This window comes from Octopus bimaculoides, chromosome 21 (assembly GCF_046866305.1).
Source record: "Octopus bimaculoides isolate indiv1 chromosome 21, ASM4686630v1, whole genome shotgun sequence".
In the NCBI taxonomy this organism is placed as follows: Eukaryota; Metazoa; Mollusca; class Cephalopoda; order Octopoda; family Octopodidae; genus Octopus; species Octopus bimaculoides.
The window spans coordinates 31449705-31473353 of NC_142948.1; the positions used below are offsets into that span (position 1 = coordinate 31449705).

At 35.2% G+C, this 23649-nt stretch overlaps 2 protein-coding genes across 3 annotated transcripts in view; both read left to right on the forward strand.

The window, feature by feature from the left end:
* The window catches only part of LOC106879312 (homogentisate 1,2-dioxygenase), a 67557-nt gene extending 64449 nt beyond the window's left edge, over positions 1 to 3108 (forward strand). For both annotated transcript variants that reach the window (XM_089339458.1, XM_089339459.1), the window contains exon 16: positions 1 to 3108. This exon is cut by the window's left edge and continues 367 nt beyond it. The gene's annotated coding sequence lies outside the window, so the exon portion shown is untranslated.
* A 1010-nt stretch (positions 3109 to 4118) lies between these two features.
* Positions 4119 to 16555, forward strand: LOC149131551 (homogentisate 1,2-dioxygenase-like). The gene is made up of 5 exons (XM_089339460.1): positions 4119 to 4408; positions 7508 to 7560; positions 10904 to 11032; positions 11950 to 12089; positions 13083 to 16555. Exons 2-4 carry the CDS (start codon positions 7516 to 7518, stop codon positions 12076 to 12078), a joined length of 303 nt encoding a protein of 100 aa, XP_089195586.1. The 5' UTR covers positions 4119 to 4408; positions 7508 to 7515; the 3' UTR covers positions 12079 to 12089; positions 13083 to 16555.
* The last annotated feature ends 7094 nt before the right edge of the window (positions 16556 to 23649 follow it).

Sequence of the window (23649 nt, forward strand, 5' to 3'; positions counted from 1 at the left end):
CCTTAACATTTTTTTTCTGGAATCTTCCATAACAGCTGTTCTTTTAGTGATGTTCATAAAATTTGTAAAACTTTTTGTCAAAATTTATAAACTTCACTGTAAAGTAATTTCTGCCAGGATGACCACCACTAGTTTTCTCAGACCCTGGTTTTTATTAGGGTTCCTTCCTAATAAATGAAAAAAATTTCTTTTTCTTTTATATGGCCCAGATAATTTTTTTATTCTTTTTGTATGTGTAGTGGAAGTATGCATTACTTACCTGTTATATAATAATACTTTATAGTATGATGATAATAATAGTAATGTTAGATGATATTTTATATATCAAACTGGCTTAAGCACCTGGGTTTCTTAATACCTAAGTAAATGCAATCACATGGATTCACTAAACTTTAGATAAATAACTTTTAAAAATTGTCAATTTTCAGTTGTTCTACAAATGTTGATTTATTTGGAATCATTGCATCCAAGCAATTCCTTTCTTAGAAGTTATGAGAAATAATCACATGGTCTTCTTGAGAAAAATGTGCCCCCTATGCAAAATTTCAGCTATCTTGGCATGAAACTGTAGCATAATTTTCATATATTTCAAAAAACTGATGACAATATTAATGATGTTATATGAAGCTAATATTTTAGATAATGATAATATCTAATATGAATGGTAATCACTCACAATAATATTTTAAAGATTTAAATTTTATTTTATATGGACTATAAGAGATTTGGCTGTAACAAATTGACATATTTCTGAGAAATTCTTGATTTTTGAGATACCAACACCAATCCTTTCTCATTTGGTTAAAATACAAAGGAAACTCACAAAATTCACATTACAATACCTTTGGAAGACTTTCAAGATAACAATCTTTCTTTTACTTCAAAATTTGATTTAAAAAATCCTTCATCGTGGAATCTTCTCTGGCAGCTAATATATATTTTATTTTTATCTTTGAGAGATTATTCAAATTTTTGGAGTTTTGACAATATTTTGACATTAAAACCGAAGTAGTATAAAAATTATTTATTTTAATAAAATCTTCCATGTGGTTAATTCTTTCACCAAATTTTATAAATGCACTTTTAAAGATGCTTAAGTTTAGTAAAATTGGTTTAAAATCCTTTTTATGTGAAACCTTCTCATGGTTTTACAATATAAAATCTTTAATCTTAAAGTGTTTTTATATTTACATGAAAATCTTATATGATAATTTAATTTATGAACCTTTTGCTAAGAAAAATTTCAAACATAAGAATAGTAAAATAATAAATATGAAACTAGGTCATTTTACAGAACCATTTTATTTTCTTAATTAATTTCAAATTAATTGGAAAATTTAGATATGGTCAAACTCATCTTGTGCTTTATAGAATATCCAACAAGCATTTAAAGGTTTTTACCAAATTTTGTAATACTAAACAATTTTCAAGATAATTTGATTGGTTTAAAATCATCTGTTTTTCATCGAATCTCTCATAACAGTTGCTTCACCAAATTTAATGACATCTGAAATATTTTTAAGTTTAGTAAAAATGGCTATTTAAAAAATCATTCCAGTCTTTATGGAACCTTCACTGGCAGCTATTTCATTTCTTTTATCAGATTTGATGATTTTTTTTCTGTGGGTCATTTTTTTTCTAATCTTACAAGAATTTCTCAATTCTTCAAAGTCAAGTCTTAGAGACAGCTTGATTGATAACAATTACAGTAATACATGACAATCAGCAGAATCTAGCAATAACATTGTGTAGGGTGGAATCAACTGAGGTAACTTGTGGCAGTTAGAAGAAGTTATAGTAGTGATACATAGGACCATGGTGAGACCACAACTGTGACATGGAGGATTAAGTAGAGTTTATAGTAGTAAGATGTCAGACTGTGGAGTTAACTGTAGTTCCGTTTCGAAATATGAGAAATTTACTGTAGTAATATGTAAGACAAAGGGTAACTTTACAGAGGTAACATGTGATGCAAAGAAAGTTTACTTTAGTAATGTAGTAATATGTAGAACTAAGAATAATAGAGCAGTAGTAACATGTAAGACTAAGGAGAGCTTAAGGTAGTTACATATAGAAATAAGGGGTGTTCTACTATAATGATATATCACATATGGTAACAGAACAGCATTAAGATGTAGGATTATGGGGTTTACAGTAATAACATGTAGGAGAGTGGGGAGTTTACAGCAGTAACATGTAGTATTGAGATAAGTATAATACAGAAACTCTTGTCAGATTGGTAGGAGACGTTTGGGTTAGGGTTAGGGTTGGCTATTTGGCATTGCTGATCCGATGCTGATTTGACATCAGACATAATCATCTCATGCTTATCTCTCTCTTTCTATCTATCTGTCTGTCTGTCTGTCTATCTATCTATTTATCTATCTATCTCTCAATTCATCTATTTGTGTGTGAGAACCTTGTTATGTCTGTATGTATGCATACAAATGTCTCTTTCTCTATCTGTACGTGTGTATTTCTACATGCATGTGCATGTGTATGTTTGCCTCCAGTGCCAAAAAGTACTGATACAAAATCAGGTTAACTGTTCAGTTAGCCATGCCAAATCACCAGTGTCCAAACCACCAGGCCTAATCATCTCATTCTGAATTGGACAATAGTATGTAATGGCAGTGTATTGTGCATAGTGAGTTGTAGTGTAGTAATAGGAATGCAAAACATAATTTTGGATCCAATAATGGAGTTATCACATAATGACAGTAAAATAAAAACATACCACGGAGAATCGAAAATCAATGTATTAAGAGGGTGGATGTAGCAAACATTAGATTTTAGATTTTCAAATAAGGTTTTATCATAATTTTGTTTTTTCAAAGACTTCTTCCTGTTAACAGATTTCTTTCATAATATTTCTTTTTTTAGCTAAAACCTAAAATATATTTTCCCAAAGAACTCCATATAAAAAATGGTTCACAAAAAAACTCTCTGTTACCCTCCACCAAACTGTTTCTTATTTGATTTCTTTTGTTTTTTTTTTTTGTATTTTTTATTTTTCTTCAATATAATTTTCTTTCTCTAAGAAAAATAGATATTATCAATATTAATCAATACAAAGATTTATCAATAAAAAAAATCTTATAAATTGTTTACCATGAGTTATTTTTTTAATTCAAGGAAAGAAATCACAGCAATAATCCAAACCAAACTCTTTGTGTGGTAAGAGGCTTGCTTCCAACCACATGGTTTTGGGTTCAGTCCCAATGCGTAGCACAGTGGGCAAGTGTCTTCTACTACAACTTCAGATTGACCAAAGCCTTGTGAGTGGGTTTGGTAGAGAGAAACTGGGAGAAGCCCATCATATGTGTGTGTGTGTGCGTGTGTCTTTGTCTCCCACCACTGCTTGATAGTGTCGGTGGGTTTATATCCACATAATTTAGCAGTTCAGCAAAAGAGACCAATAGAATAAGCCTTAAAAAGTCCTGGGGTCGATTTGTTCAATTAAAACCCTCATTTTTTTTGGGGGTTAGACTCATTTGTTTTACTTGAAAACCCACACAATAATTACATTTATTTTAAAGATATTGTATTTAATTGTGTATAAAATACATCCCTGTTTTATGAGAACATTTTGTGGGAAAAGCAGATTTCCTGTGTTTCATATATACATTTATTGAAAGGCATTTTAAAGTAGTTTTTCAGATCGACTCTATTGTTATTGATATTTTGGTCAAAATAGCTGAGAGGCGGGTGAAAGATTAACATTCCTTTCATATATTTAGGAAGTTTTTTTCATTTGGATAACGAAAAAGAAAAAAGTTCCTTAGCAATAAGACAGTCCTTAGTTAATGTAAAACACATCAGCTGCCTCCTTCACTTTAACTCTATCCTTCAGAATAGTAGAGATGGTAGAATGTGCCGGGCCCGTATCGTCTACGATACCCTTTCCCGCCTTCGTAGTCTAATGATTTTCATTTTCGTGTCAAGATCAATATCTCTCCTTTTTTTCTTGGCGCTCCCTGCTGCAGGTGAAGATGTATATTTCCTCTTTGGAAGCATCTTGTAATATGAGGTGAAAGAGATAATGGAAACAAAGAGACGAAACAGTAATATAGGTACATAGAGCGTCACAGTGTTGCTTGGCTGACCACAGGCAGGAGAGTGAGAGAGCGAGCGTGTCGGAGGCTGAGGCTGGGTGCTCGGGATGCGTTGCCGTCACGACGGCAGTTCTCGTACAGGGCACAATACGACAGTCAAAGTTTTTTAAAGTTTTTATATTTTGTAAAATATATGTAATGACGGCTCGTAAAGTTCGTCCTAACTCAGAGTGGTCGTTTAATGATGAGAGTCTGTATATGAAAAATTGCCCTGCGTCTACTACAGTTGTATTACGGATGGGACACGGAATGTTGTACGCTGCGAGGTCAGATGAGCATTCACCCATAAAGCGGTAAGATTTGCACTTACATAGCATGGACTACTGAACACATTTTATGAAAATCAGACTATTATACACCCATGAAAAAACATAAACAAAAAAATAGTTAGAATATAAAATATAGGGGCAGGAGTGGCTGTGTGGTAAGTAGCTTGCTTATCAACCACATGGTTTCGGGTTCCGGGTTCAGTCCCACTGCGTAACACCTTCGGCAAGTGTCTTCTACTATAGCCTCGGGTCGACCAAAGCCTTGTGAGTGGATTTGGTACACGGAAACTGAAAGAAGACCGTCGTATATATATATATATATATATATATATATATATATATATATGTGTGTGTGTGTGTGTATATATATATATATATATGTGTGTATGTATGTACGTATGTGTATTTGTGTTTGTCCCCCACCATCGCTTGACAGCCGATGCTGGTGTGTTTACGTCCCCATAACTTAGTGGTTCGACAAAAAACAGACCGATAGAATAAGTACTAGGCTTACAAAGAATAAGTCCCGGGGTCGATTTGCTCGACTAAAGGCGGTGCTCCAGCATGGCCGCAGTCAAAATGACTGAAACGAGTAAAAGAGTATAAATGTAATTATTGTGTGGTTTTCTAGTAAAACAAATGAGTCTAACCCATCTCAGCTTCAAAAAAAAAGTGTGGTGGAGAGGACATAGCTCTGAAGGCCAGAACGGATTAATACAAAGGAGAATCACTGGATTTAAGCAGACTTTGACTTCTATTTTTAGCACAATTTTATGTGGTAAAAATGAAACTATTTTCACAGGTTTCCCGATTTATCTCCCTTGCGCCGTTAAAAAATATATATTTGCACACACGCAATTGACACATGTGCACACACGCAATTGACGTATTTCCACATATGAAAGTGCTCACTGCTAGTGAAGTATCTGTCTGTCTGCCTGCATGCCTGTTGCTGGCCTGTCGATTCTTTGGCTACTGACAGCTAATACCATGACTGGCCGGAGCGAGCTATATGTCTGTCTGTCTCTCTCTCTCTCTCTCTATCTATCTATCTATCACTCGAAAGTTCGCGCGTCCGCGCTAGCTAGTCGTGAGTAGAAAACACAAATTTAATATAAAAACATATTTCCTGAAATTGCAAATTATTTCAAATATAAAAATATAATTTTCAACAGAGAGAATTTATCAAAATAGAAAACAAATGAAGTTTGAAGTTTAAAAATAATATGATCGACCACTGACGACTAGCTAGCGCGGACGCGCGAACTTTCGAGTAATAGATAGATAGAGAGCGAGAGAGACATATATATATGTATATACAAGTGCACATATGTAGGTATATGTATATACATATATATATATATATATGTGTGTGTTTGTGTATATGTATTAATGTATGCATGTACGTTCTCACACATTTATTGGTATGTGTTGTCCAACCCACTATCCGGCAGCGTCCAATTCTCTAACGGTTTTTTTCAAATGAATCAAGTCATAACCTTATCCATCTATTGTTTTCATAATCGGTCATAATGTCTTACGTTTAAGATGATTTCCATGCTTTCCCTGATGAGAATGTTACAATTTTAATATCAAAGATCCCTATGGATCACACAGGTTGTAATCCTTTGAAACATGTAGGAATAAAGTATGCAATTATAACATGCGTTTTCTCGATTCCTTAACTTCTTAAATATACTCAAATACCCAAAATTTCAAGGAGTTCCTGCCTTAAAAACAGGAACTAAACCACAGTTATTTTGTGTTCTTTGCTACATTGGTTTCTATTAACCCATTTATTCTATCAGAAGAATTTTTATTCATTAAGATAGAAGAAATACACATAATTATATATATATATATATATATATATATATATATATATATATATATATATGTGTGTGTTTGTGTTTGTCCCCCCCCCCCCCACCATCACTTGACAACCGATGCTGGAGTGTTTACATCCCCGTAACATAGCGGTTCGGCAAAAAGAGACGGACAGAATAAGTACTAGGCTTGCAAAGAATAAGTCCTGCGGTCGATTTGCTCGATTAAAGGCGGTGCTCCAGCATGGCCGCAGTCAAAATGACTGAAACGAGTAAAAGAGTATAAATGTAATTATTGTGTGGTTTTCTAGTAAAACAAATGAGTCTAACCCATCTCAGCTTCAAAAACAAAAAGTGGGATGGAGAGAACATAGCTCAGAAGGCCAGAACGGATTAATACAAAGAAGAATCACTGGATTTAAGCAGACTTTTACTTCTATTTTTAGCACAATTTTATGTCGTAAAAATGAAACTATTTTCACAGGTTTCACGATTTATCTCCCTTCCGCCGTTAAAAAATATATATTTGCACACACGCAATTGACACATGTGCACACACGCAATTGACGTAGGTCCACATATGTGCACACACACACAAACAGGAGTATGGATGTATGTACGTATGTATGCATGTATATATGCATAGATATATACACATACATATATATATATATATTCAAATATTATTTACATAAATATACGTATGTATGTGTGTGTGTGTATATATATATATATATATATATATATATATATATATATATATATATATATATATATATATGCATATATATTATATATGTATATTACATATATGTATATTACATATATGTAAATAACATATATTACATATATATGTATATACATGTCTATATATACATATATTATATACATACATATGTATATATATTACATATATATATATATATATATATATATAACCTTTTACTTTGTTTTAGTTATTAGTTCATGGCCATCTCAAACAAATCAACTTCAATACTCATTTGATTTAAAGCCTGGTACTTATTCTACCGATATCTTTTGCGGAACAATTAAGTTAAGCAGCTCTTCATCTGTCTTCATTTTCTGAATTCAAATTCTATCGAGGTTAACTTTGCCTTTCATCCTTTCGGGGTCAATAAAATACGTACCAGTTACACACTGGGGTCGATGTAATTGACTTAACCCCTCTCCCGAATTTGCTGGCCTGGTGCCAAAATTTGAAACCAATACCCACACACATAGACACACATGCCTATCTATATTTATATCTTTCTATATATATATATACATTTTACAGGTAACTGCATGTCAGAATTCATGGGACTGATTAAAGGGGCTTACGAAGCAAAGGTAAGTACATTAATTTATAATTTTCCTCAACCTGTATCCTGCATGTGTTGCAAACAGAACATCTACATTCAAAATTTATGATTATTAACTTATGTCTAATCAATGATTACATCATCATTATCATCATCATCATCGTTTAACGTCCGCATTCCATGCTAGCATGGGTTGGACGACTTAACTGAGGACTGGTGAAACCGGATGGCAACACCAGGCTCCAATCTAAATTTGGCAGAGTTTCTACAGCTGGATGCCCTTCCTAACGCCTAACGGCCACACTCAAATTAGTGCATCTTATGTGCCACCCGCACAAGAGCCAGTCCACGGGCACTGGCAACGATCTTACTTGGCATGCCGGGTCTTCTCACGCACAGCACATTTCCAAAGGTCTCGGTCAGTAGTCATCGCCTCGGTGAGGCCCAATGTACGAGGGTCTTGCCTCACCACCTCAGCCCAGGTCTTCCTGGGCCTACATCTTCCACAGGTTCCTTCAACTGTTAGGGTGTGGCACTTTTTCACGCAGCTATCCTCATCCATTCTCACCACATGTCCATACCAGCGCAATCGTCTCTCTTGCACACCACAACTAATGCTTCTAATGTTCAGCTTTTCTCTCAAGATACTTACACTCTGACGGGTATTCACATTGACATTACACATCCAACGGAGCATACTGGCTTCATTCCTTGCAAGCTTACGTACATCCTCAGCAGTTACAGCCCATGTTTCACTGCCATGTAGCATGGCTGTTCGTACACATGCGTCATACAGTCTGCCTTTTGCTCTGAGTGAGAATCCCTTTGTCGCCAGCAGGGGTAAGAGCTCTCTAAACTTTGCCCAGGCTATTCTTATTCTAGCAGCTACACTTTCAGCGCACCCACCCCCACTACTAACTTGGTCACCCAGATAGCGGAAGCTATCGACTACCTCTAGTTTTTCACCCTGGAATGAGATAGAAGTTGTTTCCTGTTTGTTTACTGTCTTTATTGCACCTGAACATCTGCCACAAACAAAAACTAACTTCCTAGTTAACCTGCCTTTGATGTTGCTGCACCTCTTATGTGTCCATAGCTTGCACGGGGTACATCTTATAGAGTTACTACCTACTCCTTTTCTACATACTGAGCAGGGCCATCTACCTGAAGGGGTTTGTGTTTTATCTACCTTCCTACTTATTAGGATTTTGGTTTTAGCTAGGTTGACTCTAAGGCCCTTCAATTCTAGACCTTGCTTCCACACCTGAAACTTCTCCTCTAGTTCTGATAGTGACTCCGCAATTAGGGCAAGGTCATCAGCATAGAGGAGCTCCCAGGGGCAACCTGTCTTGAACTCCTCTGTGATTGCCTGGAGGACTATGATAAATAAGAGGGGGATGAGGACGGAACCTTGGTGGACCCCTACCTCTACCCGGAATTTATTGCTGTACTCATTTCCAACCCTCACCTTACTGGCAGCATCTCTGTACATGGCTCGCACAGCTCTCACTAACCATTCTTCTATCCCAAGTTTCCTCATTGACCACCAGATAAGGGATCGGGGGACCCTGTCAAAGGCTTTCTCCATGTCAACGAAAGCCAGGTACAGAGGTTTATCCTTGGCTAGGTATTTCTCCTGCAGCTGTCTTACTAGAAATAAGGCATCAGTAGTGCTTTTACCTGGCACGAACCCAAACTGCATCTCATCTAAATTGATTCGCTCCCTAATTAGTTGGGCTATGACCCTCTCTGTAACTTTCATAACCTGATCTAACAGCTTGATGCCTCTGTAATTATTTGTATCTAAAGCATCACCTTTACCTTTGTAGCAGTTGACTATGGTGCTGCTATACCAGTCATTGGGTATGACTCCTTCGTGTATCACCTTGTTCGTAATACGGGTGACTAGGCTATAGCCAACACTGCCAGATATTTTGAGCATCTCTGCAGTGATTCCTGATGGGCCGGGGGCTTTCCCGGTCTTCATACTCATAATTGCTTTATCTACCCTGGTACTATCAACTCGGATAGCTGGTCCCTCTATTGGGTCGACATATGGCAGGCTCTCTTCCTCCCATTCATTCTCTTTATTAAGCAATCTATCGTAGTGGCATCTCCAGACCTCTTTCTTTGCATCCTCATTTAGTGCAAGCGTACCATCATCCATGCGAACACATTTCTCTCCTACGACATCACTATTCTCTCTCCTACACTGTCTTGCAACACGAAATACCTCAAGTCTTTGGTCCTCACGGCGCAGAACATTGGAAAATCTTTTCTTATCTGCTTCCCCTCTGGCTAAATAAACCTGTCGCCTAGCCTCCCTTCTGGCACATTGGTACAATTCCCTGCTACCACCATTCTTCCATTACCATTTATTAAGTTACCATAGGAAGATGTGATATTTTAACCCTGAATCACCATTGCTCAAGGAGACCTGAAATCAAAGGCTTTCCAGTTATGACGATCCAGTCTTTCTTCCAGGATCAGCATACACTTGACTACATTATATCATGTGAAATGGTGGGTTTTTTTAAAGATAGCAAGGTATGGCTCAAGAATCTAGCTGATACTGCTATGAGACTGAGAAACTATGCAGATGATCCTTCGTTGGTTCAAGTATGGATGTGTGCATATATATATATATACATAGCGGCAGATGTGTGTGTGTGTATGTACCCTTGTCTAGACATTACATGATGGTTGTAAATGAGCATGTCTTTGACAATTCCAGAGTGTGTTGAACTTATATTCTGCTGAATGTTGGCTTACCCTACACACACACATATATATATATATATATATATATATATATATATATGTATATGTATATGTATATGTATATATACATATACATATACATATATATATATATATATATATATATATATATATGGGAGAATATACAAAAAATAACAACAGACGAGGACAGGTGGTGTAAATAACAAAAGTATATATATATACATATACATATATATACATATACATATACATATATATATATATATATATATATATATATATATATATATATATATATATATATATTATGTGGAGGCACGTGGCCTAGTGGTTAGGGTGTCAGCACCATGATCGTAAGATTGTGGTTTCGATTCCTGGACCGGGCAACGTATTGTGTTCTTCAGCAAAACACTTTGTTTCCCGTTGCTCCAGTGCACTCAGCTAGCAAAAATGAGTAACGCTGCGATGGACTAGCGTCCCGTCCAACTGGGGAACACATATGCCATTGAAACCGGGAAACTGGGCCCATGAGCCTGGCTATGCTTTAAAAGGGCGTATATATTTATTCTATATTATATTATATTATATTATATTATGTAATCTATAAACTCTCTTTGTTTTGTCGACAGGAGTCAGGCTTCCTTCCTGGTGGAGGATCCTTGCACAGCATTATGACACCCCATGGACCTGATGCTGAATGTTTTGAGAAGAACTCAACAATGGATCTGAAGCCAATGAAAATTGCTGAGGGAACAATGGTAAGTTGTTAGTCTGATCTGTTACACCTTAAGTTGGATGGAAAAGAAGCTGTGTATGGCATCTATGACCAGTGATAGGTAGGAGAAACAAAAAAACCACAGGTCATAGCTAGCTGTGGTAGGAAAGAGTTCCTCTGTATACTGAATTATATTCAAAGTGGAGATACGGTTAGAACATTTGCAACAAAGTCCAATTCGGTTAATGTTACCAAAGTGCCAAGTGGTGGCATTAAACTGAACAACAGATTAGATCTATCATACAGTTTTTACAAACTAATATGGTAATGATGATTGTTGTTTTGGTAAGGAGTTGTAAATTTGATGTTGGTGTTGGAGTTACAACCCTACAAGAAAGACTATGATTGTCTGGTAACTTAGGATTGAGATTTAAATCTCTTGCTCAGATTCATTCAGCTGCAGTACATTCACACCCCTGCTACATGTACTGTTTGACTGGATTGTGTATGTGTGTATATATATATATATATATATTCTTAAAATATAAAATGTGTATACCATTTCAAACAGTCAACACACACACAGACATATGTACACCCCCTACATATATACATATGTATTCAATACCCTCATATTCATGTGTATATATATATATATATATATACATATATATATATATATATATATATATATTGCTCGTGCACACACTCACACACACACACATATATATGCATATTTGTTATATATAGAAGCAGTATTAAGATAAATTATCCATCTATGTATTGATGAAAATACATCACTGAAAGCAAATTTACTGTACTATTCATCCAGAGACAACATATATTCTCATATAGAATTAATTATCTAATTTGTTTGTTGTATAAGTTATGTAATTATTCATGATTCAAATGAAATATTTTCTATGTTATTAATCCTTCTGTTCCCGATATTGTTTACAGTCATTTATGTTTGAAAGTTCCCTTAGTATGGCACTAACTAAATGGGGTAATGACACTTGTCATAAAGTTGACAATGAATACTTCAAGTGTTGGCAGCCTATCAAGAAGAATTTCAAACCCGTGTTGTAAGAAGGCAACCAGTAAGTAGTCATGTTTCTTCATGTCGTTTTTAGCTTAGCTCTATTTGTAATACTTCAGTCAGTGATAGAAATAAAATGCTAATTTCTTAACCAGTTAGCATTCAGATTAATCTCTCAAATGTAATGCTTGTTTATTCAGCTTTGTTTTGAATTAACCATGCATTATCTTGTACCTTGGTAGAGGGAGACTAAAAGATGCTTGACATTTGCATGTGTGTGTGTGTGTTTGTGTATCATCATCATATCATCTTTTAATGTCCATTTTTCATACTGGCATGGGTTGGATGGTTTGATAGAAACTGGCAAGCCAATGGACTGCACCAAGTTCCACTGCCTGTTTTGGCATGGGTTTTATGTTAGGATGCCCTTCCCAACACCAACAACCTTACAGAGTGGACTGAGTGCATTTATGTAATACCAATGTGTGTGTGTGTTTTGATATCGGTGCATATAGGTTTCTTTGTCTTGCCTTAGTAGAATAGTTGTAAATGTGTGTCTGTCATATTAACAATGTTGTTCATTTCCAGTATTCTGCAAAAACATGTCTGGCCAAGTGAGGATTGATGATAGGAAGGACATCCAACTGTAGAAAATCATCCTCAATAAATTCTGTCCAAAGCATGCTTGCATTTCCCCACTTATTTTGATCCTTTGTGATTTCCTTCAATTCTTCTCTTTTATTATGTCAATTGGTGAAATATCTATCCAATGAATTGGTCATTTTTTTAACTTATTGGTTAAACAATCAGTTGCGTCTTTGTTTTTCTGTTTCTTTTTTTTTTTAACAAAGTTCTTTCTTTGCCACTTCCAACCTTTGCAGTGATTTCTCTCAATTTAACCAAATAACTAATAATAAAGGAGTGGAATTGAACCTGTGTATATTAGCATAATGACTCTCCCTAGACACAACAAAATATATAAACTTTACTGTAATATTCATACTTTTGCTAACCATTCTCTCTAATTATAATTTCTCTTATTTTATTGTTACAGTTGATATGGCACAAAGCATTCTGAAGCAGTCAATATAAATTGGTTTGAAGACCACAATTTTCCTGGAAACTTCCATGGCAGCTATCCTGATATTTTATCATTTTACTTTAGCAAATGTGTGAGATATTTGTGGTATTTTGTTATTTCTTAATAGTAATATCTCATAAGATTCTATTCTATGATGTATTTTGTCTCTCTGATAAAACTCTTCCAAGATAGACTTTCCAACTTCTTCCTCCCAGAATTAATAAAATTAAAGCACCAGTCAAGTGCTAGGGCTGATTTCATCAACTGTACCCCATTTCCCTCTAAATATATGGTTAACAATGTTATTCAGCCAACATTATTATCAAATTTATTCAAAGATCCTTAACATTTTTTTTCTGGAATCTTCCATAACAGCTGTTCTTTTAGTGATGTTCATAAAATTTGTAAAACTTTTTGTCAAAATTTATAAACTTCACTGTAAAGTAATTTCTGCCAGGATGACCACCACTAGTTTTCTCAGACCCTGGTTTTTATTAGGGTTCCTTCCTAATAAATGAAAAAAATTTCTTTTTCTTTTATATGGCCCAGATAATTTTTTTATTCTTTTTGTATGTGTAGTGGAAGTATGCATTACTTACCTGTTATATAATAATACTTTATAGTATGATGATAATAATAGTAATGTTAGATGATATTTTATATATCAAACTGGCTTAAGCACCTGGGTTTCTTAATACCTAAGTAAATGCAATCACATGGATTCACTAAACTTTAGATAAATAACTTTTAAAAATTGTCAATTTTCAGTTGTTCTACAAATGTTGATTTATTTGGAATCATTGCATCCAAGCAATTCCTTTCTTAGAAGTTATGAGAAATAATCACATGGTCTTCTTGAGAAAAATGTGCCCCCTATGCAAAATTTCAGCTATCTTGGCATGAAACTGTAGCATAATTTTCATATATTTCAAAAAACTGATGACAATATTAATGATGTTATATGAAGCTAATATTTTAGATAATGATAATATCTAATATGAATGGTAATCACTCACAATAATATTTTAAAGATTTAAATTTTATTTTATATGGACTATAAGAGATTTGGCTGTAACAAATTGACATATTTCTGAGAAATTCTTGATTTTTGAGATACCAACACCAATCCTTTCTCATTTGGTTAAAATACAAAGGAAACTCACAAAATTCACATTACAATACCTTTGGAAGACTTTCAAGATAACAATCTTTCTTTTACTTCAAAATTTGATTTAAAAAATCCTTCATCGTGGAATCTTCTCTGGCAGCTAATATATATTTTATTTTTATCTTTGAGAGATTATTCAAATTTTTGGAGTTTTGACAATATTTTGACATTAAAACCGAAGTAGTATAAAAATTATTTATTTTAATAAAATCTTCCATGTGGTTAATTCTTTCACCAAATTTTATAAATGCACTTTTAAAGATGCTTAAGTTTAGTAAAATTGGTTTAAAATCCTTTTTATGTGAAACCTTCTCATGGTTTTACAATATAAAATCTTTAATCTTAAAGTGTTTTTATATTTACATGAAAATCTTATATGATAATTTAATTTATGAACCTTTTGCTAAGAAAAATTTCAAACATAAGAATAGTAAAATAATAAATATGAAACTAGGTCATTTTACAGAACCATTTTATTTTCTTAATTAATTTCAAATTAATTGGAAAATTTAGATATGGTCAAACTCATCTTGTGCTTTATAGAATATCCAACAAGCATTTAAAGGTTTTTACCAAATTTTGTAATACTAAACAATTTTCAAGATAATTTGATTGGTTTAAAATCATCTGTTTTTCATCGAATCTCTCATAACAGTTGCTTCACCAAATTTAATGACATCTGAAATATTTTTAAGTTTAGTAAAAATGGCTATTTAAAAAATCATTCCAGTCTTTATGGAACCTTCACTGGCAGCTATTTCATTTCTTTTATCAGATTTGATGATTTTTTTTCTGTGGGTCATTTTTTTTCTAATCTTACAAGAATTTCTCAATTCTTCAAAGTCAAGTCTTAGAGACAGCTTGATTGATAACAATTACAGTAATACATGACAATCAGCAGAATCTAGCAATAACATTGTGTAGGGTGGAATCAACTGAGGTAACTTGTGGCAGTTAGAAGAAGTTATAGTAGTGATACATAGGACCATGGTGAGACCACAACTGTGACATGGAGGATTAAGTAGAGTTTATAGTAGTAAGATGTCAGACTGTGGAGTTAACTGTAGTTCCGTTTCGAAATATGAGAAATTTACTGTAGTAATATGTAAGACAAAGGGTAACTTTACAGAGGTAACATGTGATGCAAAGAAAGTTTACTTTAGTAATGTAGTAATATGTAGAACTAAGAATAATAGAGCAGTAGTAACATGTAAGACTAAGGAGAGCTTAAGGTAGTTACATATAGAAATAAGGGGTGTTCTACTATAATGATATATCACATATGGTAACAGAACAGCATTAAGATGTAGGATTATGGGGTTTACAGTAATAACATGTAGGAGAGTGGGGAGTTTACAGCAGTAACATGTAGTATTGAGATAAGTATAATACAGAAACTCTTGTCAGGTTGGTAGGAGACGTTTGGGTTAGGGTTAGGGTTGGCTATTTGGCATTGCTGATCCGATGCTGATTTGACATCAGACATAATCATCTCATGCTTATCTCTCTCTTTCTATCTATCTGTCTGTCTGTCTGTCTATCTATCTATTTATCTATCTATCTCTCAATTCATCTATTTGTGTGTGAGAACCTTGTTATGTCTGTATGTATGCATACAAATGTCTCTTTCTCTATCTGTACGTGTGTATTTCTACATGCATGTGCATGTGTATGTTTGCCTCCAGTGCCAAAAAGTACTGATACAAAATCAGGTTAACTGTTCAGTTAGCCATGCCAAATCACCAGTGTCCAAACCACCAGGCCTAATCATCTCATTCTGAATTGGACAATAGTATGTAATGGCAGTGTATTGTGCATAGTGAGTTGTAGTGTAGTAATAGGAATGCAAAACATAATTTTGGATCCAATAATGGAGTTATCACATAATGACAGTAAAATAAAAACATACCACGGAGAATCGAAAATCAATGTATTAAGAGGGTGGATGTAGCAAACATTAGATTTTAGATTTTCAAATAAGGTTTTATCATAATTTTGTTTTTTCAAAGACTTCTTCCTGTTAACAGATTTCTTTCATAATATTTCTTTTTTTAGCTAAAACCTAAAATATATTTTCCCAAAGAACTCCATATAAAAAATGGTTCACAAAAAAACTCTGTTACCCTCCACCAAACTGTTTCTTATTTGATTTCTTTTGTTTTTTTTTTTTGTATTTTTTATTTTTCTTCAATATAATTTTCTTACTCTAAGAAAAATAGATATTATCAATATTAATCAATACAAAGATTTATCAATAAAAAAAATCTTATAAATTGTTTACCATGAGTTATTTTTTTAATTCAAGGAAAGAAATCACAGCAATAATCCAAACCAAACTCTTTGTGTGGTAAGAGGCTTGCTTCCAACCACATGGTTTTGGGTTCAGTCCCAATGCGTGGCACAGTGGGCAAGTGTCTTCTACTACAACTTCAGATTGACCAAAGCCTTGTGAGTGGGTTTGGTAGAGAGAAACTGGGAGAAGCCCATCATATGTGTGTGTGTGTGCGTGTGTCTTTGTCTCCCACCACTGCTTGATAGTGTCGGTGGGTTTATATCCACATAATTTAGCAGTTCAGCAAAAGAGACCAATAGAATAAGCCTTAAAAAGTCCTGGGGTCGATTTGTTCAATTAAAACCCTCATTTTTTTTTGGGAAGCTGAGATGGGTTAGACTCATTTGTTTTACTTGAAAACCCACACAATAATTACATTTATTTTAAAGATATTGTATTTAATTGTGTATAAAATACATCCCTGTTTTATGAGAACATTTTGTGGGAAAAGCAGATTTCCTGTGTTTCATATATACATTTATTGAAAGGCATTTTAAAGTAGTTTTTCAGATCGACTCTATTGTTATTGATATTTTGGTCAAAATAGCTGAGAGGCGGGTGAAAGATTAACATTCCTTTCATATATTTAGGAAGTTTTTTTCATTTGGATAACGAAAAAGAAAAAAGTTCCTTAGCAATAAGACAGTCCTTAGTTAATGTAAAACACATCAGCTGCCTCCTTCACTTTAACTCTATCCTTCAGAATAGTAGAGATGGTAGAATGTGCCGGGCCCGTATCGTCTACGATACCCTTTCCCGCCTTCGTAGTCTAATGATTTTCATTTTCGTGTCAAGATCAATATCTCTCCTTTTTTTCTTGGCGCTCCCTGCTGCAGGTGAAGATGTATATTTCCTCTTTGGAAGCATCTTGTAATATGAGGTGAAAGAGATAATGGAAACAAAGAGACGAAACAGTAATATAGGTACATAGAGCGTCACAGTGTTGCTTGGCTGACCACAGGCAGGAGAGTGAGAGAGCGAGCGTGTCGGAGGCTGAGGCTGGGTGCTCGGGATGCGTTGCCGTCACGACGGCAGTTCTCGTACAGGGCACAATACGACAGTCAAAGTTTTTAAAAGTTTTTATATTTTGTAAAATATATGTAATGACTGCTCGTAAAGTTCGTCCTATGTATGTATGTACGTATGTGTGTTTGTGTTTGTCCCCCACCATCGCTTGACAACCGATGCTGGTGTGTTTACGTCCCCATAACTTAGTGGTTCGGCAAAAAAAAAGACCGATAGAATAAGTACTAGGCTTACAAAGAATAAGTCCCGGGGTCGATTTGCTCGACTAAAGGCGGTGCTCCAGCATGGCCGCAGTCAAAATGACTGAAACGAGTAAAAGAGTATAAATGTAATTATTGTGTGGTTTTCTAGTAAAACAAATGAGTCTAACCCATCTCAGCTTCAAAAAAAAAGTGTGGTGGAGAGGACATAGCTCTGAAGGCCAGAACGGATTAATACAAAGAAGAATCACTGGATTTAAGCAGACTTTGACTTCTATTTTTAGCACAATTTTATGTGGTAAAAATGAAACTATTTTCACAGGTTTCCCGATTTATCTCCCTTGCGCCGTTAAAAAATATATATTTGCACACACGCAATTGACACATGTGCACACACGCAATTGACGTATTTCCACATATGAAAGTGCTCACTGCTAGTGAAGTATCTGTCTGTCTGCCTGCATGCCTGTTGCTGGCCTGTCGATTCTTTGGCTACTGACAGCTAATACCATGACTGGCCGGAGCGAGCTATATGTCTGTCTGTCTCTCTCTCTCTCTCTATCTATCTATCTATCACTCGAAAGTTCGCGCGTCCGCGCTAGCTAGTCGTGAGTAGAAAACACAAATTTAATATAAAAACATATTTCCTGAAATTGCAAATTATTTCAAATATAAAAATATAATTTTCAACAGAGAGAATTTATCAAAATAGAAAACAAATGAAGTTTGAAGTTTAAAAATAATATGATCGACCACTGACGACTAGCTAGCGCGGACGCGCGAACTTTCGAGTAATAGATAGATAGAGAGCGAGAGAGACATATATATATGTATATACAAGTGCACATATGTAGGTATATGTATATACATATATATATATATATGTGTGTGTTTGTGTATATGTATTAATGTATGCATGTACGTTCTCACACATTTATTGGTATGTGTTGTCCAACCCACTATCCGGCAGCGTCCAATTCTCTAACGGTTTTTTTCAAATGAATCAAGTCATAACCTTATCCATCTATTGTTTTCATAATCGGTCATAATGTCTTACGTTTAAGATGATTTCCATGCTTTCCCTGATGAGAATGTTACAATTTTAATATCAAAGATCCCTATGGATCACACAGGTTGTAATCCTTTGAAACATATGTAGGAATAAAGTATGCAATTATAACATGCGTTTTCTCGATTCCTTAACTTCTTAAATATACTCAAATACCCAAAATTTCAAGGAGTTCCTGCCTTAAAAACAGGAACTAAACCACAGTTATTTTGTGTTCTTTGCTACATTGGTTTCTATTAACCCATTTATTCTATCAGAAGAATTTTTATTCATTAAGATAGAAGAAATACACATAATTATATATATATATATATATATATATATATATATATATATATATATATATGTGTGTGTGTGTGTTTGTGTTTGTCCACCCCCCCCTCCCACCATCACTTGACAACCGATGCTGGAGTGTTTACATCCCCGTAACATAGCGGTTCGGCAAAAAGAGACGGACAGAATAAGTACTAGGCTTGCAAAGAATAAGTCCTGCGATCGATTTGCTCGATTAAAGGCGGTGCTCCAGCATGGCCGCAGTCAAAATGACTGAAACGAGTAAAAGAGTATAAATGTAATTATTGTGTGGTTTTCTAGTAAAACAAATGAGTCTAACCCATCTCAGCTTCAAAAACAAAAAGTGGGATGGAGAGAACATAGCTCAGAAGGCCAGAACGGATTAATACAAAGAAGAATCACTGGATTTAAGCAGACTTTTACTTCTATTTTTAGCACAATTTTATGTCGTAAAAATGAAACTATTTTCACAGGTTTCACGATTTATCTCCCTTCCGCCGTTAAAAAATATATATTTGCACACACGCAATTGACACATGTGCACACACGCAATTGACGTAGGTCCACATATGTGCACACACACACAAACAGGAGTATGGATGTATGTACGTATGTATGCATGTATATATGCATAGATATATACACATACATATATATATATATATTCAAATATTATTTACATAAATATACGTATGTATGTGTGTGTGTGTATATGTATATATATATATATATATATATATATATATATATATATGCATATATATTATATATGTATATTACATATATGTAAATAACATATATTACATATATATGTATATACATGTCTATATATACATATATTATATACATACATATGTATATATATTACATATATATATATATATATATATATATATAACCTTTTACTTTGTTTTAGTTATTAGTTCATGGCCATCTCAAACAAATCAACTTCAATACTCATTTGTTTTAAAGCCTGGTACTTATTCTACCGATATCTTTTGCGGAACAATTAAGTTAAGCAGCTCTTCATCTGTCTTCATTTTCTGAATTCAAATTCTATCAAGGTTAACTTTGCCTTTCATCCTTTCGGGGTCAATAAAATACGTACCAGTTACACACTGGGGTCGATGTAATTGACTTAACCCCTCTCCCGAATTTGCTGGCCTGGTGCCAAAATTTGAAACCAATACCCACACACACACACACATAGACACACATGCCTATCTATATTTATATCTTTCTATATATATATATACATTTTACAGGTAACTGCATGTCAGAATTCATGGGACTGATTAAAGGGGCTTACGAAGCAAAGGTAAGTACATTAATTTATAATTTTCCTCAACCTGTATCCTGCATGTGTTGCAAACAGAACATCTACATTCAAAATTTATGATTATTAACTTATGTCTAATCAATGATTACATCATCATTATCATCATCATCATCGTTTAACGTCCGCATTCCATGCTAGCATGGGTTGGACGACTTAACTGAGGACTGGTGAAACCGGATGGCAACACCAGGCTCCAATCTAAATTTGGCAGAGTTTCTACAGCTGGATGCCCTTCCTAACGCCTAACGGCCACGCTCAAATTGGTGCATCTTATGTGCCACCCGCACAAGAGCCAGTCCAGGGGCACTGGCAACGATCTTACTTGGCATGCCGGGTCTTCTCACGCACAGCACATTTCCAAAGGTCTCGGTCAGTAGTCATCGCCTCGGTGAGGCCCAATGTACGAGGGTCTTGCCTCACCACCTCAGCCCAGGTCTTCCTGGGCCTACATCTTCCACAGGTTCCTTCAACTGTTAGGGTGTGGCACTTTTTCACGCAGCTATCCTCATCCATTCTCACCACATGTCCATACCAGCGCAATCGTCTCTCTTGCACACCACAACTGATGCTTCTAATGTTCAGCTTTTCTCTCAAGATACTTACACTCTGACGGGTATTCACATTGACATTACACATCCAACGGAGCATACTGGCTTCATTCCTTGCAAGCTTACGTACATCCTCAGCAGTTACAGCCCATGTTTCACTGCCATGTAGCATGGCTGTTCGTACACATGCGTCATACAGTCTGCCTTTTGCTCTGAGTGAGAATCCCTTTGTCGCCAGCAGGGGTAAGAGCTCTCTAAACTTTGCCCAGGCTATTCTTATTCTAGCAGCTACACTTTCAGCGCACCCACCCCCACTACTAACTTGGTCACCCAGATAGCGGAAGCTATCGACTACCTCTAGTTTTTCACCCTGGAATGAGATAGAAGTTGTTTCCTGTTTGTTTACTGTCTTTATTGCACCTGAACATCTGCCACAAACAAAAACTAACTTCCTAGTTAACCTGCCTTTGATGTTGCTGCACCTCTTATGTGTCCATAGCTTGCACGGGGTACATCTTATAGAGTTACTACCTACTCCTTTTCTACATACTGAGCAGGGCCATCTACCTGAAGGGGTTTGTGTTTTATCTACCTTCCTACTTATTAGGATTTTGGTTTTAGCTAAGTTGACTCTAAGGCCCTTCAATTCTAGACCTTGCTTCCACACCTGAAACTTCTCCTCTAGTTCTGATAGTGACTCCGCAATTAGGGCAAGGTCATCAGCATAGAGGAGCTCCCAGGGGCAACCTGTCTTGAACTCCTCTGTGATTGCCTGGAGGACTATGATAAATAAGAGGGGGATGAGGACGGAACCTTGGTGGACCCCTACCTCTACCCGGAATTTATTGCTGTACTCATTTCCAACCCTCACCTTACTGGCAGCATCTCTGTACATGGCTCGCACAGCTCTCACTAACCATTCTTCTATCCCAAGTTTCCTCATTGACCACCAGATAAGGGATCGGGGGACCCTGTCAAAGGCTTTCTCCATGTCAACGAAAGCCAGGTACAGAGGTTTATCCTTGGCTAGGTATTTCTCCTGCAGCTGTCTTACTAGAAATAAGGCATCAGTAGTGCTTTTACCTGGCACGAACCCAAACTGCATCTCATCTAAATTGATTCGCTCCCTAATTAGTTGGGCTATGACCCTCTCTGTAACTTTCATAACCTGATCTAACAGCTTGATGCCTCTGTAATTATTTGTATCTAAAGCATCACCTTTACCTTTGTAGCAGTTGACTATGGTGCTGCTATACCAGTCATTGGGTATGACTCCTTCGTGTATCACCTTGTTCGTAATACGGGTGACTAGGCTATAGCCAACACTGCCAGATATTTTGAGCATCTCTGCAGTGATTCCTGATGGGCCGGGGGCTTTCCCGGTCTTCATACTCATAATTGCTTTATCTACCCTGGTACTATCAACTCGGATAGCTGGTCCCTCTATTGGGTCGACATATGGCAGGCTCTCTTCCTCCCATTCTATTTATATGGATAAGCCCGCCGTCTCGTTATACGATTTAGTGTATACGTTTTCTAATCAAAGTGGTTAACTGCCGATACAGATAAAGTATGGTTTCTTGAATCTTGTCGTTTCAGCTGATTTAATTATATCATTTATACTTCATTGCAGTTACTGAGTACTTTTTTTTTCCTATTCATTATCAAATATAGTGGATTCTCCTGTCAACTTCAACATAGATTCAAATGGTCATTAGACTAACCACAAAGATGATTTGTTTTCAAGGGTGAAAGCTTGTGTAGGATGGATTCTTGTAATGGCAACCGACTCCTTTTAAGGAAATATGCTGAACACAGTTTTTTTATAACCAACATAAACTTTTGCTTTCTAGCAAGATGCAGAACATCTTAGATACAAACTTGCAACAAACACTGGAAACTTTGGGACTATCACTGATCATTGTAACAATGAAATTTAGAAATACTTCTATCTATTTATATATTTTTAAGTCCTCGTCTGTTGTTGTTTTTTCGTACATTCTCCCACATATATATATATATATATATATATATATATTTATATATATATATATATATATATATGTATATATATATATATATAAATTCAAATTACGATAAACGTAAACAAACAAACGAAGTTTGCTTTTAGAAGCGTTGAGATGTCTTAGAAAGTTAAAGAAGTGATTTTAAATTCTCAAACGCAGGATAATGCTAATAATATAGCCTGAACAGGATAAGCTACCCCTATTTTTGCAACTGTAAACGAAATTCAGCTTGGAAACAGTTATAACAATACAGTAGGGAATTAATGGTGTAATTGCTACAAAAACACACTTTCTCTCATACACCACACATACACACATACAGTGTATGCATGTATAATTCATAAACTGGAATGAATATATATATCCCACAGAAATATATATATAGTCCACAGGCTAGACATAAAGCATTATTAAACAAAACAGGTGGTATGTTAGTTTGAGACTTTGTCTTTGCTCTCAGTTCTATGAGATGTTCTAGGAGGCTTTATTCATGGTTTTTTATGGCTTTATAGTAAGTTAACCTACATTCCTTACAGT